General features: G+C 37.0%; 1 protein-coding gene across 5 annotated transcripts; it reads left to right on the plus strand.

Moving 5' to 3' along the window:
• Positions 1–1,433: 1,433 nt before the first annotated feature.
• sirt3 (sirtuin 3) lies at positions 1,434–9,739 on the plus strand. Of its 5 annotated transcripts, XM_081359625.1 has the most exons (9): positions 1,463–1,587; positions 1,681–1,719; positions 2,004–2,100; positions 2,181–2,345; positions 4,185–4,417; positions 4,502–4,602; positions 6,996–7,157; positions 8,164–8,373; positions 9,461–9,739. In XM_081359625.1, exons 4-9 carry the CDS (start codon positions 2,299–2,301, stop codon positions 9,482–9,484), a joined length of 777 nt encoding a protein of 258 aa, XP_081215751.1. In that variant the 5' UTR covers positions 1,463–1,587; positions 1,681–1,719; positions 2,004–2,100; positions 2,181–2,298; the 3' UTR covers positions 9,485–9,739. The 5 variants fall into 5 exon arrangements, 3 of the variants coding, with proteins under 3 accessions (XP_081215749.1, XP_081215751.1, XP_081215750.1); XM_081359623.1 differs by having other exon boundaries at positions 1,434–1,873; XM_081359624.1 differs by having other exon boundaries at positions 1,505–1,719.
• The last annotated feature ends 3,692 nt before the right edge of the window (positions 9,740–13,431 follow it).

Consider the following 13,431-nt stretch of genomic DNA (forward strand, 5'->3'; position numbering starts at 1 on the left):
TAAATATTTAACAGAAGCGTGTCAATTACACGTAAGAAATGTGTCAGGGGCGTTTGTGTGTATTATTTGTGAGATTTTGTTGTCTAAACTTACCTGAAAGCAGTGAAACCAACAGCGAGAGACGGGAGTTTTGTTGTTTGTCAGTTGTCGATGACGTTTCCATCTGCTCTCGAGCAGCGCACGTGCTCCAGTGTTTGATCACGCGCATGCGCATTAAAACACTTCAAAGTCATGCAGCATTTAAATAAACATATAGAATTAAAATATAACATAATTTAAAATATCATTAATAAAAAGTTATTGCGAATAGATCTGAACGTTGTTGGTTATCTTATAACCTTAGGGGACCGTACTGACGACGTTGTCAGTTGGTAATCTGCCTGTTAATAGTAGGCTAAGTGATATTAAAATAATAACCTGCAGAGAACGTTCCCAGAACGTTCTCTTTAGGTTATACAAATAAAACCTAAAACCTGCAAGGAAACGTTCTGGGAAGGTTCTCTTTAGGTTATAAAAATTAAACCTAAAAATAACCTGCAGGGAACGTTCTGGGAAGGTTCTCTTTAGGTTATTAAATAACAACCTGCAGGGAACGTTCCCAGAACGTTCTCTTTAGGTTATAAATTTAAACCTAAAAATAACCTACAGGGAACGTTCTGGGAACGTTCCCTTAAAGTTATAAAAATAGATCCTAAAAATAACCTACAGGGAATGTTCCCAGAACGTTCTCTTTAGGTTATAAATTTAAACCTAAAAATAACCTACAGGGAACGTTCTGGGAACGTTCCCTTAAAGTTATAAAAATATATCCAAAAAATAACCTACAGGGAATGTTCCCAGAACGTTCTCTTTAGGTTATAAATTTAAACCTAAAAATAACCTACAGGGAACGTTCTGGGAACGTTCCCTTAATGTTATAAACAAAGATCCTAAAAATAACCTACAGGGAACGTTCCCAGAACGTTCTTGTTTGGTTCCCAAAAAAATAACCAAATGGGAACCAAACGGGAACGTTAGGGGAACGTTCTGTGTTTGCTGGGAGCCTACAAACATATTGGCATTTAATGAAAAATGATTTGATTTAATATTTTTGACAATTCATCTATTTAAATGTTTATTTGTTTACATTTTATCATAATTGCAATATCCCATCAACAAGAATAATACAAAAAAAACTCCCAGTCGTAAGTACTGTAGTATTTACGAACTTTAAATCTTGACATAAATCAGTCAAACATTAAGCTTATTTAAATGCCTGCAGTAGCCATAAAATAACCACGTTTTATCGATAGAATTTATTTTAGTGTATACATAAAAGTCAATGAATGGACAATATGTGTTATTCGACCGACACATAATTTGATGGAATCTCGATATATCTGTTACGGTAATAAGTGCGTCACCAGTCTGACGTCAGTGTTGCCAAGTCCGTGGTTTTCCTACGGAATTAATCGAGCTACTTATACACTGTTGCCGTGATTGGGATTGTTTTTCTTAGCAATTGGGCGGGTTTTGTTGTGCAGACCTGGCAACCCGCTGGCCATTCCTGCATGTGTATATTTACTACTACAAATTCGCCGAAATAATGTACGCCTTTTGACAAACAACGAGCTTCGCCACTGTCAATTATGCTGTATTATAAACCTTCCCTTTTAAAAGTGTGCAGATGCTGTTTTACAGAGAAACTCTTGTCGAGAAGAGGACTGTCAACTACACAAAGTATTTTCTTGTTATTAAAAGTCATTATGTTTTTGCTGTACAGTCATGTTTCAAATAGCAATGTCATTAGTAACAGTCGTGCACATTTATAGAGAACATTGCGATTATTTCTGCACTAGTCTTTATCTTCGAGTAAAAACATCATTAAAACGAGGTAAACCTACCGGAGAAGCAGCAAAACTGCTATTTTTTGTAGTGTGCACACACAGTATTGTAGGTGGTTGGTCTGTAATGCTGTTATTTATTTATTTTACCCAGAGTCTTACAATAATACTTTTCCTCAGATCTGTCAAGGACAAACCTTCCCCATCAAAAGATTTTGACACATTTCCCTCATGCACAGAAGAATGCTGGATTTCTTTCACAATTCATTTATTGTCCGTGAGTATTGTTTTCTTTCTTTCTTTCTTTCCAGAAATTTCTCAGTGAAAGTGAATTTTTGAAACATTTTGACCTGATAGAGCTGCATGTGGGGGAACACGAGGGCTGTTTGGAGGAAGCCGTGACAATGTTCACCAGCAGACCCTGGAGGATATTGCAGAAAACGTCAGAGAACGCAAGTTCAAAAGAGTTGTGGTGATGGCAGGAGCGGGCATTAGCACTCCCAGTGGGATCCCAGACTTCAGGTAAAGTAGGACTCAAAAGACTGTTGTCCCCTAATTTGGGGTGTAACGGTACATGTATTAAATCCAAACTGTCACAGTTCGGTGCATTAAAGCAACACTATGTAAAAAATTTTACCTTAAAATAATGTTTCCAAAATCGTTTCAGTGGTTCATCAAGTCGTAACAGGGAAAGGCACTTATGCCTCCGCTTTGCGGTCCTGTATCTGCTATTACCACACTGATAACTGATATGGTGATGCCAGATCGGGTAGCGTTTCTGTAGTTCTAATGAGACATAAGAAAACTACAAATTTGACTTGCTTTACGGCAAGCGTTACAATAGTCATTATTTAGTTTTTCTTCGTATCTGATGTAGCAATACATCACACGTCCATAAAATCATGCATAATACTCTACCTTGTCTGTGGACATCGTTCATTCCAAAGCCGGTGCTGGTTAAACAGTGGGCGTGCGTGCGACAGTAGACTGCGGTAGCTAAATGATTTACGACAGTGGTAATGGACAATTCCAACCTGTAGGGGGACCGCAGAGGAAAAGTTCCATAGTGTTGCTTTAAAGCAACACAAGGTAACTTTTGCTCTCGGGGTCACACGCGTGGTGTGTGTAATGTCTTCATCCCAGGTAAAGTGGCATATATTTCAGCATGTCATATGAATATAATTTCATGGGTTTTATTTTTTTCAAACGCCAAAAGATCGCGTAGCTCACGTTTACAAGCCAGCATCATTATAGTAGCCTATTGGCTACTCTTTTACAGAATGCTACTTCAATTCAATGTTTGTGTGGTAGGTAATAGCCATATATCGTCAATATTATAATATCAAGCCTACCATAGATGAATCTGCAAAGTTGAAAAATCGATTTGCATTATAGCCTGAGGCAAGACACTTTCACCAGAAAAATAAATAAACAAACATGACTATCAGCCTGCAGTCATTAGGCTACTTAGCCTAAAAGATGATTTTGTCCATCTAATCACGTTTTATTTACTTGCAAGAATGTAGCCTCTACCAAACTTGTACACGCCGTTTAGACATAGGCTTACTTCTGACTTTTTCTTTTGTCCGGAAAGCCGGAAAACAAACGCTGGTTGGCCTCCCACGTCCGAATTTGAGGAAGCGGTGGGTGAAGTGACGTATAGAATCAGTGACAGGCAATCCACACTCCAATCCAGAGGGGGGCGTGCGCGATAATGCAACGCTGTTTGCTAACCGCCACAACAGGAAAAAGAGCAGAAGAAGAGATAATCTATGCTCAAACTCAAAACGAGTTCCCCGCCCATGACAAGAAAAAAAAAGTAAATCAAGTGCATGATTTACTAATTCGTTCCCTCGATTTACTAAATCATGCGCACAATTTACTATTTCTTTCCCTTGAATTGTTATATCGTGCCCACAATTTATAAATCAAGGGAAAAAAATTGTAAATCGTCCGCACAATTGAGTAAATCCAGTAAACGAATTAGTTATTTATTAACTAGTTACTAATTTAGTTACTAATTTAAGTAGCCTATACACTGTGTTTCGATTCATTTTTAAATTTTTATTTAAATTTAAACTTCATGGAAAGCTGCATCCTGTTTTTTTTTAGTTTATTTTTTTATTATGACTGTACACAACTCTGTATGCAAGAGTATTATTATTACATAGGCTATAATGTAATGATATATGTGATAATGATAATGTAGCTCATCTTATCTCATCTATTGTACTGAACTCATATCAAACCGTGACCCCAAAACCGAGGTTACGTACCGAACCGTGACTTCTGTGTACCGTTACACCCCTAATCCACCTTTGAGATGGTTGCGACTTTTCTCTAATCGTATTTCTCCCACAGATCGCCTGGCAGCGGCCTTTATGACAACCTTCAACAGTACGATCTGCCCTATGCAGAGGCCATATTTGAAATAAATTACTTCCATCACAATCCAAACCCTTTTTTCGCTCTAGCCAAAGAGCTTTATCCTGGTAATTACCAACCCAATCTGACACACTACTTCATTCGCCTGCTTCACGATAAGGGGCAACTGCTCAGGATGTACACGCAAAACATTGATGGACTGGAACGAAGTGAGTGACACCGACGTCCACATGTGCATGCCTGGAATCGGTGTAAATCATTTATAAATGTTATTTACCTTTCATTGATTTCAGTGGCTGGCATTCCCCCAAACATGTTGGTGGAGGCACATGGAACATTTGCCACGGCCACATGCACAGTTTGCCGAAAGGATTACAAGGGAGAGGAACTCCGGGTAAGTATTTTTCGCAGAACTATGGCAGTGGTTATTAAAAGGCGGGCATGTACAGTGTACAGTCAGTAGATAGTTATGCAGAAGAAACCTCTTCAGGGTGATACAAGACTGCCAAATTTTTATTTTTTATCTACATTGATCTATGGTATTGAATATTTTATCCCTGGAACTGCACTTTTTTAAACTAGATTAGTAAAGTTTGATGACTAACTTTGATGTTGGCTCGACAAATCCTTGTCTGAAAGTTTGAAGTAACTTTTTCAAAGAATTTTGAGATTTTGTCAATAAAATGTTATTAACATGTTCTAATACATTGCTTATATTTTAGAAAGTTGCGAGCATATTTTAACACGTTACATTTTTTAGCAAGTTGTTAACATGTTTTAGCATGATTTAGCACGTTTGCTAGCATGTTTCTAACGTGATTAACACATAGCTAGCATGTTTTAGCATAATTTAACACATTCTTAGCATGTTTTAACATTTTTGCATTATTTAGCATGTTGCTAGCATGTTTGTAGCGTGATTTATCACATTGCTGTTTTACCATGTTGCTAACATGATTTGGCATGTTAGTGTTTCAGCACATCAATAGAATGTTTCATCATGTTGTTAGCATGATTTAGCACATTGCTTACATGTTTTAGCAAGATTTGCTAGCATGATTTAACACGTTGCTAGTATGTTGCTAGCATGATTTAACCTATTGTTTAATTTTTTTATCAAGTTGTTAGCATATTTTAACATTGTTACATGTCAACAATGTGTTCAAATATACCGTCAACTTACTAAAACGCTAGAAAGTTGTTAACATGTTTTAGCATGATTAAGCACGTTTGCTAGCATGTTTCTAGCGTGATTAGCATATAGCTAGCATGTTTTATTATTATTTAACATGATATAGCACGTTTGCTAGCATGTTTCTAGCGTGATTAGCACATAGCTAGCATGTTTTAGCATTATTTAACACATTGCTTGCATGTTTTAACATGTTAGCATTATTTAGCACATTGCTAGAATGTTTAAACATGTAAACATGATTTAGCACATTTGCTAGCATGTTTCTGGTGTGATTAGCACACAGCTAGCATGTTTTAGCATTGTTTAACACATTGCTAGCATGTTTTAACATGTTAGCATGATTTAGCACGTTGCTAGCATGTTTTAACATGTTAGAATGATTTAGCCCATTTGTTAGCATGTTTCTAACGTGATTAGCATATAGCTAGCATGTTTTATTATTATTTAACATGATATAGCACATTTGCTAGCATGTTTCTAGCGTGATTAGCACATAGCTAGCATGTTTTAGCATTATTTAACACTTTGCTTGCATGTTTTAACATGTTAGCATTATTTAGCACATTGCTAGAATGTTTAAACATGTAAACATGATTTAGCACATTTGCTAGCATGTTTCTGGTGTGATTAGCACACAGCTAGCATGTTTTAGCATTGTTTAACACATTGCTAGCATGTTTTAACATGTTAGCATGATTTAGCACGTTGCTAGCATGTTTTAACATGTTAGCATGATTTAGCCCATTTGTTAGCATGTTTCTAACGTGATTAGCACATAGCTAGCATGTTTGTAGCATGATTTAATTGCTGTTTTAGCATTTTGCTAACATGATTTGGCATGTTGCTACTATGTTTCAGCACATTGATAGTTTTATCATGTTTGCTAGCATGATTTAGCACATTGTAACATGTTTTGACAAGCTACTAACATTATTTAGCACATTTCTAGCATGTTTCGATTTTATATATTTTAACTCAATATTACACGTTTACTATGGTACTTTTTAATGTTTTTATTTTTATTATGGTAACTTACACTGCCGTGTTAGCTGACACCTTCATCTTGTATTATGTTAGTTTAACAAAATCTTCTGCTATTCATACATGCGTCTAACTACAGTTGCAGACGCTCAGTCAACTTGCTCTCGAATGTTTACGGACCGGCTTTGACTGTTCCAATATGGCAGACGGCTAACATATAACGACCCATAGAAACAACCGCTAATGAGGCATCTATGTATATATCTATATCTATTTCTATATCTCTCTCTATGGTTTTACCATGTTGTTAGCATGATTTAACACCTTTCTAGCATGTTTTAACATTATTTAGCATATTGCTATGTTTTATCATGTTGCTAGCATGATTTAGCATGTTGATAAAATGTTTAAGCATGTTGCTAGCATGATTTAGTACATTGCTAGCATGTTGGTAACGTGATTTAACACATTGCTAACACGTTTTAACATGTTGCTAGCAGCACAGATAGATAGATAGTCACAACCTGAATATTTTGTTGTGATTTGGAAATGTATTTTTGATTATGGTATGGTTGTGAAGCTACTCCTGACGTATGGTTGTCTCCCAATAGAATGATATCATGGAAGGAAAAATACCCAAATGCTCCACTTGTAAAGGAGTCATCAAGCCTGACATTGTGTTCTTCGGCGAGGAGCTTCCTCAGACGTTCTTCAGTTACCTGAGAGACTTCCCAATAGCAGATCTACTCATAGTCATGGGAACATCTCTAGAGGTGAGGAGAAGCTGTGGCGTCTGTTCATGAGCTCTTTGGAAAGATTATTACTCTCTGAATGAACTGCAGTGTGAGACCGAGACCAAACTTTACATATAAAATCAGTGTTTTATGTGTCTGTGGGCCGTGTCTGGATCGTATGGGAGCCCATTTCTGCCACACAAGAACAGAATCATGCTCTGGTAAATCATTAGGATATAAAAAGTTGAACTTATGACATACTAAGTCACAATTTTTAAACGAAAAGTCAATATTATTACATAGTGAGTCAAAATTATGACATATAAAGTCAAAGTTAAGTACTCAAATTCAATAAATAATGTCCCCCTGTGGGGAAAATCAAGCTTTTAATGTTGTTTATATGTCTATGTCTATAAGACAAACCATGTGTAAATTCATAAGTCGACACCATTGCTGAGTATTTCCTCCTTAAAACTGCAGTGAACCAAAGACAGTCTCAAAAACACGCTTTGAAATCGCTGGTGTTTCTGACGTCACAAACTACCTTGTAACCAATCATCGTCAGTGAACGTCAACCAGTGGATCTCTGAGCTGAGTGAGTGAGTGGAGGCGGGGCTCATTTGCATATTCATAGATCCCCGTATACTAAATGAGGCGAGGGTGTAGAGTTACATTCAAAGCTATTTTATGTCATGAAGACATTGTTTTCAAGGAAAAAAAGTTTAAATATGCAAAAATTAGTTGATCTGATTGGTTGCAAGGTAGTTTGTGACGTCAGAAACACCAGCGATTTCAAAGCGTGTTTTTGAGACTGTCTTTGGTTCACTGCAGTTTTAAGGAGGAAATACTCAGCAATGGTGTCGACTTATGAATTTACACATGGTTTGTCTTAAAGCAGATTAAAAACACCACATAGACACATAAACAACATTAAAAGCTGGATTTACACCACAGGGGGACTTTAAGGAAACACATCACCAGCAGATGTCACTGTTGATTAATCTGGTGACTGCTTTTATACAGGCCTGTTCATGTGAATTGTTAGGTGGAGCCGTTCGCCAGCTTGGCCGGTGCCGTACGTGGTTCTGTGTCACGGCTTTTAATAAATCGAGACCTTGTGGGGCCGTTTTCCTGGGGGTCCCGTCACACTGATGTGGCCGAGCTGGGAGACGTAGTTAGTGGGGTAAAAAAACTGGTGGAGCTCCTTGGCTGGAAGCAGGAGTTAGAAACCCTAATGAATGCTGGCGGAGACAAGGTGAGTTATAATCAATCTCTGTTCTTACATATATAAATCATATCATAACTGTGCTCAGCTGAACATTCATGGAATTTTATATTCTATAATGGAGGAATAAATGTTTTATGCTCCTCTCGCTGTCATCTTTCATATACAGTCAAACCCAAAAATTATTCGGTAACACTTTACAATAAGGTTCATCAGTTAGCATCCTTAGTTAACATGAACTAAGAATGAACAATACTTCTACAGCATTTATTAATCTTAGTTAATGTTAATTTCAACATTTACTAATACGTTATTCAAATTAAAGGTTGTATTTGTTAACATTAGTTAATGCACTGTGAACTAACATGAACTAACATGAACAGCTGTATTATTATTAACTAACATTAACAAAGATGAATAAATACTGTAACAAATGTATTGCTCATTGTTAGTTCATGTTAGTTAATACACTAACTAATGTTAACTAATGAACCTTATTGTAAAGTGTTACCAATTATTCAGACACCAGATCTAATTTTTTATATATTTTTTTACTAATGTGTGCAGGACACTAAACAAGTAAACAAGTAAACTGTGACATATTATACCCAAAAATCCTTCATACAGTGATTACCAGTAAAATTATACAATTTTGAGACTTAAAATTATTCAGACACTTTGACATGAACATGTTTTGCTGAAGTGTTTTTTATTTAATTGCTAATGTGACCTTTTTACACCACAGACTGAACAAAATGAAGCATTGCTTGGTGATTGGTTGAGCTAAATTGGTATTATCTAATAGTGTAGTTAAATTAAACAGCTGACAGATATTGAACATAACTCATGTGTGAGACCGTCTAACAGAAGGATGGACAAAACCAGTCAAATATCAACTGACAGTTGACAGTCCTTGTCATATTATATTACCATTTTCTAAAGTATAGCGAATAAACTGTGATAATGTGAGAAATGTTGAAGGTGTCTGAATAAATTTTGGTTTGACTGTATATTATTTGCCAGAATGTTCTTCATGTCCTTAATTTTAAAGACTAGTCCAATTGACAAAACAGCTTAAAGCTTAACATCTGAAGTTTTTTTCTGTCCTTCTCGATAGGCTTCAGTAAACAAGGAGGAGTGAAGAACCAAATTTCATCTTGACACGGAGAATGGGATTGATTGTTCGTCGACCCCTTCGTTGAACTCTTTCTCAGTAGTGAGCAGAAGTGCACATGTGGGAGTGGGTTTCATTTGTTGACTAGGTGTACTAATTAACCCATAAATGCGTGAATGTTTTAAATGAATCTGCATGATATGTGTATCTGACATTCAGCATTTGGCTCATCATTGTGTATCAGACATCGCCACCTTGAGGAATAAAGGTGAATTGCTCTTACTGAGTCTGGGATTGAATTTTTGTAGGGCAAAAAATATACTTACACTTTTACATACCTCCTATATCGACTTTTTTAAACAAAAAATAATGACACAAAAATTATGTTGTTTATAATGAATTGATTGAGGAATACTAAGGTTGATATCTAACTTTAGGAGTGAGTGAATGGCATCCCAGTCAATAAAGACCCGAAGTATGAGTTTAAGGGTTAAGTATATACTCTACATACTGTAAGCAATGTAAAAATTCACAAGCACTGTTTAAAATTATAAATACAATAATAATGTAGCTGACAATAGACACTAGTCAGGGCATGAATTTTACACGGGTTAATACAAGGCTGTAAAGGACAGACTAGCCTGGTAGGTGTCATCATCGTACAGTCTACACACATGTCGTTCAAGTTTATTAGATCCATGTTGTACAGTGTGATTTGTAATGATCTTAAAGGATTGCGCAGTCTGTGAGTTTGGATGCAGTCATAAAAACATCCACTAAAAACCACTTTGATACCAGTTGGCAACTCCAGAAATGGCTCTATCATCATTGGATTAAAGACACAATTGGTTTGATATGTTCCCTTGTCTAATGTATTGTCATTCATACATTTAAGTGTCCAAATATTATTCAATGTACTCACATACTTTGCCCTGTAAATTTTCCAGTATTTTAACCATTCTTGATGTTGATTTACTTTATCTTAAAGGGACTGTGTGTAGGAATTTCTCCCATCTAGTGGTGAAATTGTATTTTGCATTCAATCGAATAGTGCTCTACAGCGCCTCGCTTTTTCAAATGCGCGTTGCATCTACGGTAGCCGTTATGTACCAAAAAGCTATGACAGGATGTCTTATAATAGCACTTCGAGTTTTCCTTCGGGTGAACAGGTTTGTTATTTAAAACAAACTGAAACTTGAAACAACGAAAAAAAGAATGTTACAGTTATCAATTACTGACTGTGAAAAACATTAACTATGGTAATTAGTAGTAATGCCTTCTTTACTCGTTATATTTTTTGAAGTACGTGCATTGTTAGATATCATCATCATCAGAGCCTTCTCTAACATTACTTTACTCAATAGCTGCTATTCATCAAAGAGCCTGTTTAACTTTTAACTATAAATGTTCTACTGTCTATATAATAAAGTACACAACCAAGCAATGAAAAAAAAAACTTGTAATAAGACCGTAACATTGACTTACCTGTCGAGAAGAAAGCAGGCAACTTCAGGGTCTCTTTTGAAAGCTTTCTCCTGCATTAGCTATCCCGACATTAACCCTGTTTTTTGTAATCTCCGGTCACGTTTCCTTTTACGGTATATTTACGGTATATTTACGGTATACTTTTTCGACGACGAGGACTCCTTATCCTGTGACTCAGCATATGTATGAATGAACGGTGTATAAATAACCGTGCAGTGTGCATCCTTTTAAACTTGCCGCGGCAGTGACAAGCGCCTCTCTCTGCTCTGCTTCTGCTGGTTTCAGTCACGTGACACTGGCTCTGAACGAAACGCGCTGTGGAAACGCGTTGGCCTAGTACTTTTTGTCCCTCTCTCCTATTATAGTTTTTCAAGATGGCGGAACTACATGGAAGCCTCCGTGGACCTACCCGTCCCATGTATATAAAGATACTAAATTCTTCGTTTACGAGGATTAGTCTGATCATTGGCATAGGTATTTGTACACCATTGAGGGCATATTTATTAATAAAAATATTGATTTTAGATAATAAAATACCTAAAAAGCTACACATAGTCCCTTTAATATCACAGCTCAAGTTACTGGCCTTGCCCACATTTAGATGTGTCACTTCTGCAGTAAAAATATAAATGTCTAGCGAGCTTGGTTTGACATGTAACGCCTTGCATGACGGTTTTGACAACGCTTGATTGAAGGAAAAAGAAAAGCTCTGTGGTTGTCGCATTCAGAAACGACCATGAATTGACACACAATTAGTAAAATAGTTGGAGGCTGACAATGACTTTTTCAGAAGCCGAGGACTCATTGTTTGTCTGTTTCGTCTGTTTCGAAGGTGAACTGCTCAGTTCATTGTGTCAATGTCTGAGAATGCCAAGTAAGTGACAAACACTACGTCTAGCTAATTCAGTTCGGTCTGTTGCTCGGTACTATACAAGGTCTGAAGCAAAACAATGCCCTCAATTATCCGACAATTCAAGATGCCAAGAAACAAAAATCCATGTTTCAGGAAGAAAATCATCTGACATGATGGCAGTGAAGAGACCGGAGCAGATATATATATAATATAATGATGATATAACAGGACTTCTAGAGGTTAAACAAAAGTCGAGCAGCAGTATTTTGGATGCACTTACGGGCACGTATAAATTGCAGGTTGGCTGTCATGGAGGAAAGCCATGAGATTGCTGTGGCCCGAACAAAAGAGCTTAATAGCTTAGTGTTGAAGAATGGCCTTATTTTCCAAATGAAGCAGTAGGGCCTGAATGACTATTGTCATAATGTGGTGCAAAACATGATTATCCCACACACAAACTGTAGTATAACATTATATATCGGGATCTTGAGTTGTCTACTATATATAATTCTTTGGAGATGAAAAAAGCTTTTCAGTTAACATCTGTTGGTTCCATTTGTCATCGCCCTCCAGAAGTGCAGGTACACAGATGTTTTTCTAAAGGCCCTGATATACTTCTGGCAAAATCAAAGAGCGAAGTGGTGTGACGTCAATTAACAAAATCAGGCCTAAATGAAGTTCGAGTTGGAGTTTGTTTTGGGAGTTCAAAGTAGCATGCAAAACTTTTCAGAAAACTTCACTTCACCTGGCAAACAACTTCGAACTATGATTGGTCCATTGTGATGATGTAATAGATGGGTGTGGCTCTGAGGCTCCGCCTCTTTGACATGGAAATCTTCTCTGATTCATTTCTTCTGTTCAGACTGTCGAGGTCAGACGAGAGTAAAACTTGAACACACTGGAGAGACGCTTTATAGTAAAAACACGCTGTAATTCTTATTGAAAGAGACACTGACACCGTTTTTCATGTTTAATACTGTACATCTGCTGCTTTAAAGCAATACACTGTATAAAGTGATTTATAAATAAACATCACGTGACTTGACTGGAGAGTTGATAATACCTAGAATATCAAAGTCTACTGCTGGCGGTAGATCCTTTTCCTATTTAGCACCAAAACTTTGGAACAGTCTTCCTACCATTGTCCGGGAAGCAGACACACTCTGTCAGTTCAAAGCCAGATTAAAGACACATCTCTTTGACCTAGCAAACACATACACATTATAGACTTCTATAATTCAATGTTAGGCTGCATAGATTAGGTCAGCTGGAATTAGGAACACTTCCCATAAATCCTGATGTACTCGTTACATCATAAGAAGAATGGCGTCTACGCTAATATTAGTCTCTCTGTTTATCCCGAGGTTTACCGCAGCACGCCGGATTCAGGCCGTATCCAGATCTGATGAAGGACCTGCGCCTGAACACGACGACAACGCAGTCCTGAAGTGTCAACTAGTCTCTCCCCTGTGGAGGCCTCCCTCCCTTTACCTCTCTTCAGATCAAGCGTTGTCAGGATAATTCCGGTTCGTGTGGCTACGTTGAAGTGATAACAATTCTGTATTATAAATTTTAAGGCCAGACAAGTAGTTTTATATTCAAACGCACATCCTTATAGACTGAACTCGTAATACGC

Source organism: Scardinius erythrophthalmus (genome assembly GCF_964197995.2).
Source record: "Scardinius erythrophthalmus genome assembly, chromosome: 2".
In the NCBI taxonomy this organism is placed as follows: Eukaryota; Metazoa; Chordata; class Actinopteri; order Cypriniformes; family Leuciscidae; genus Scardinius; species Scardinius erythrophthalmus.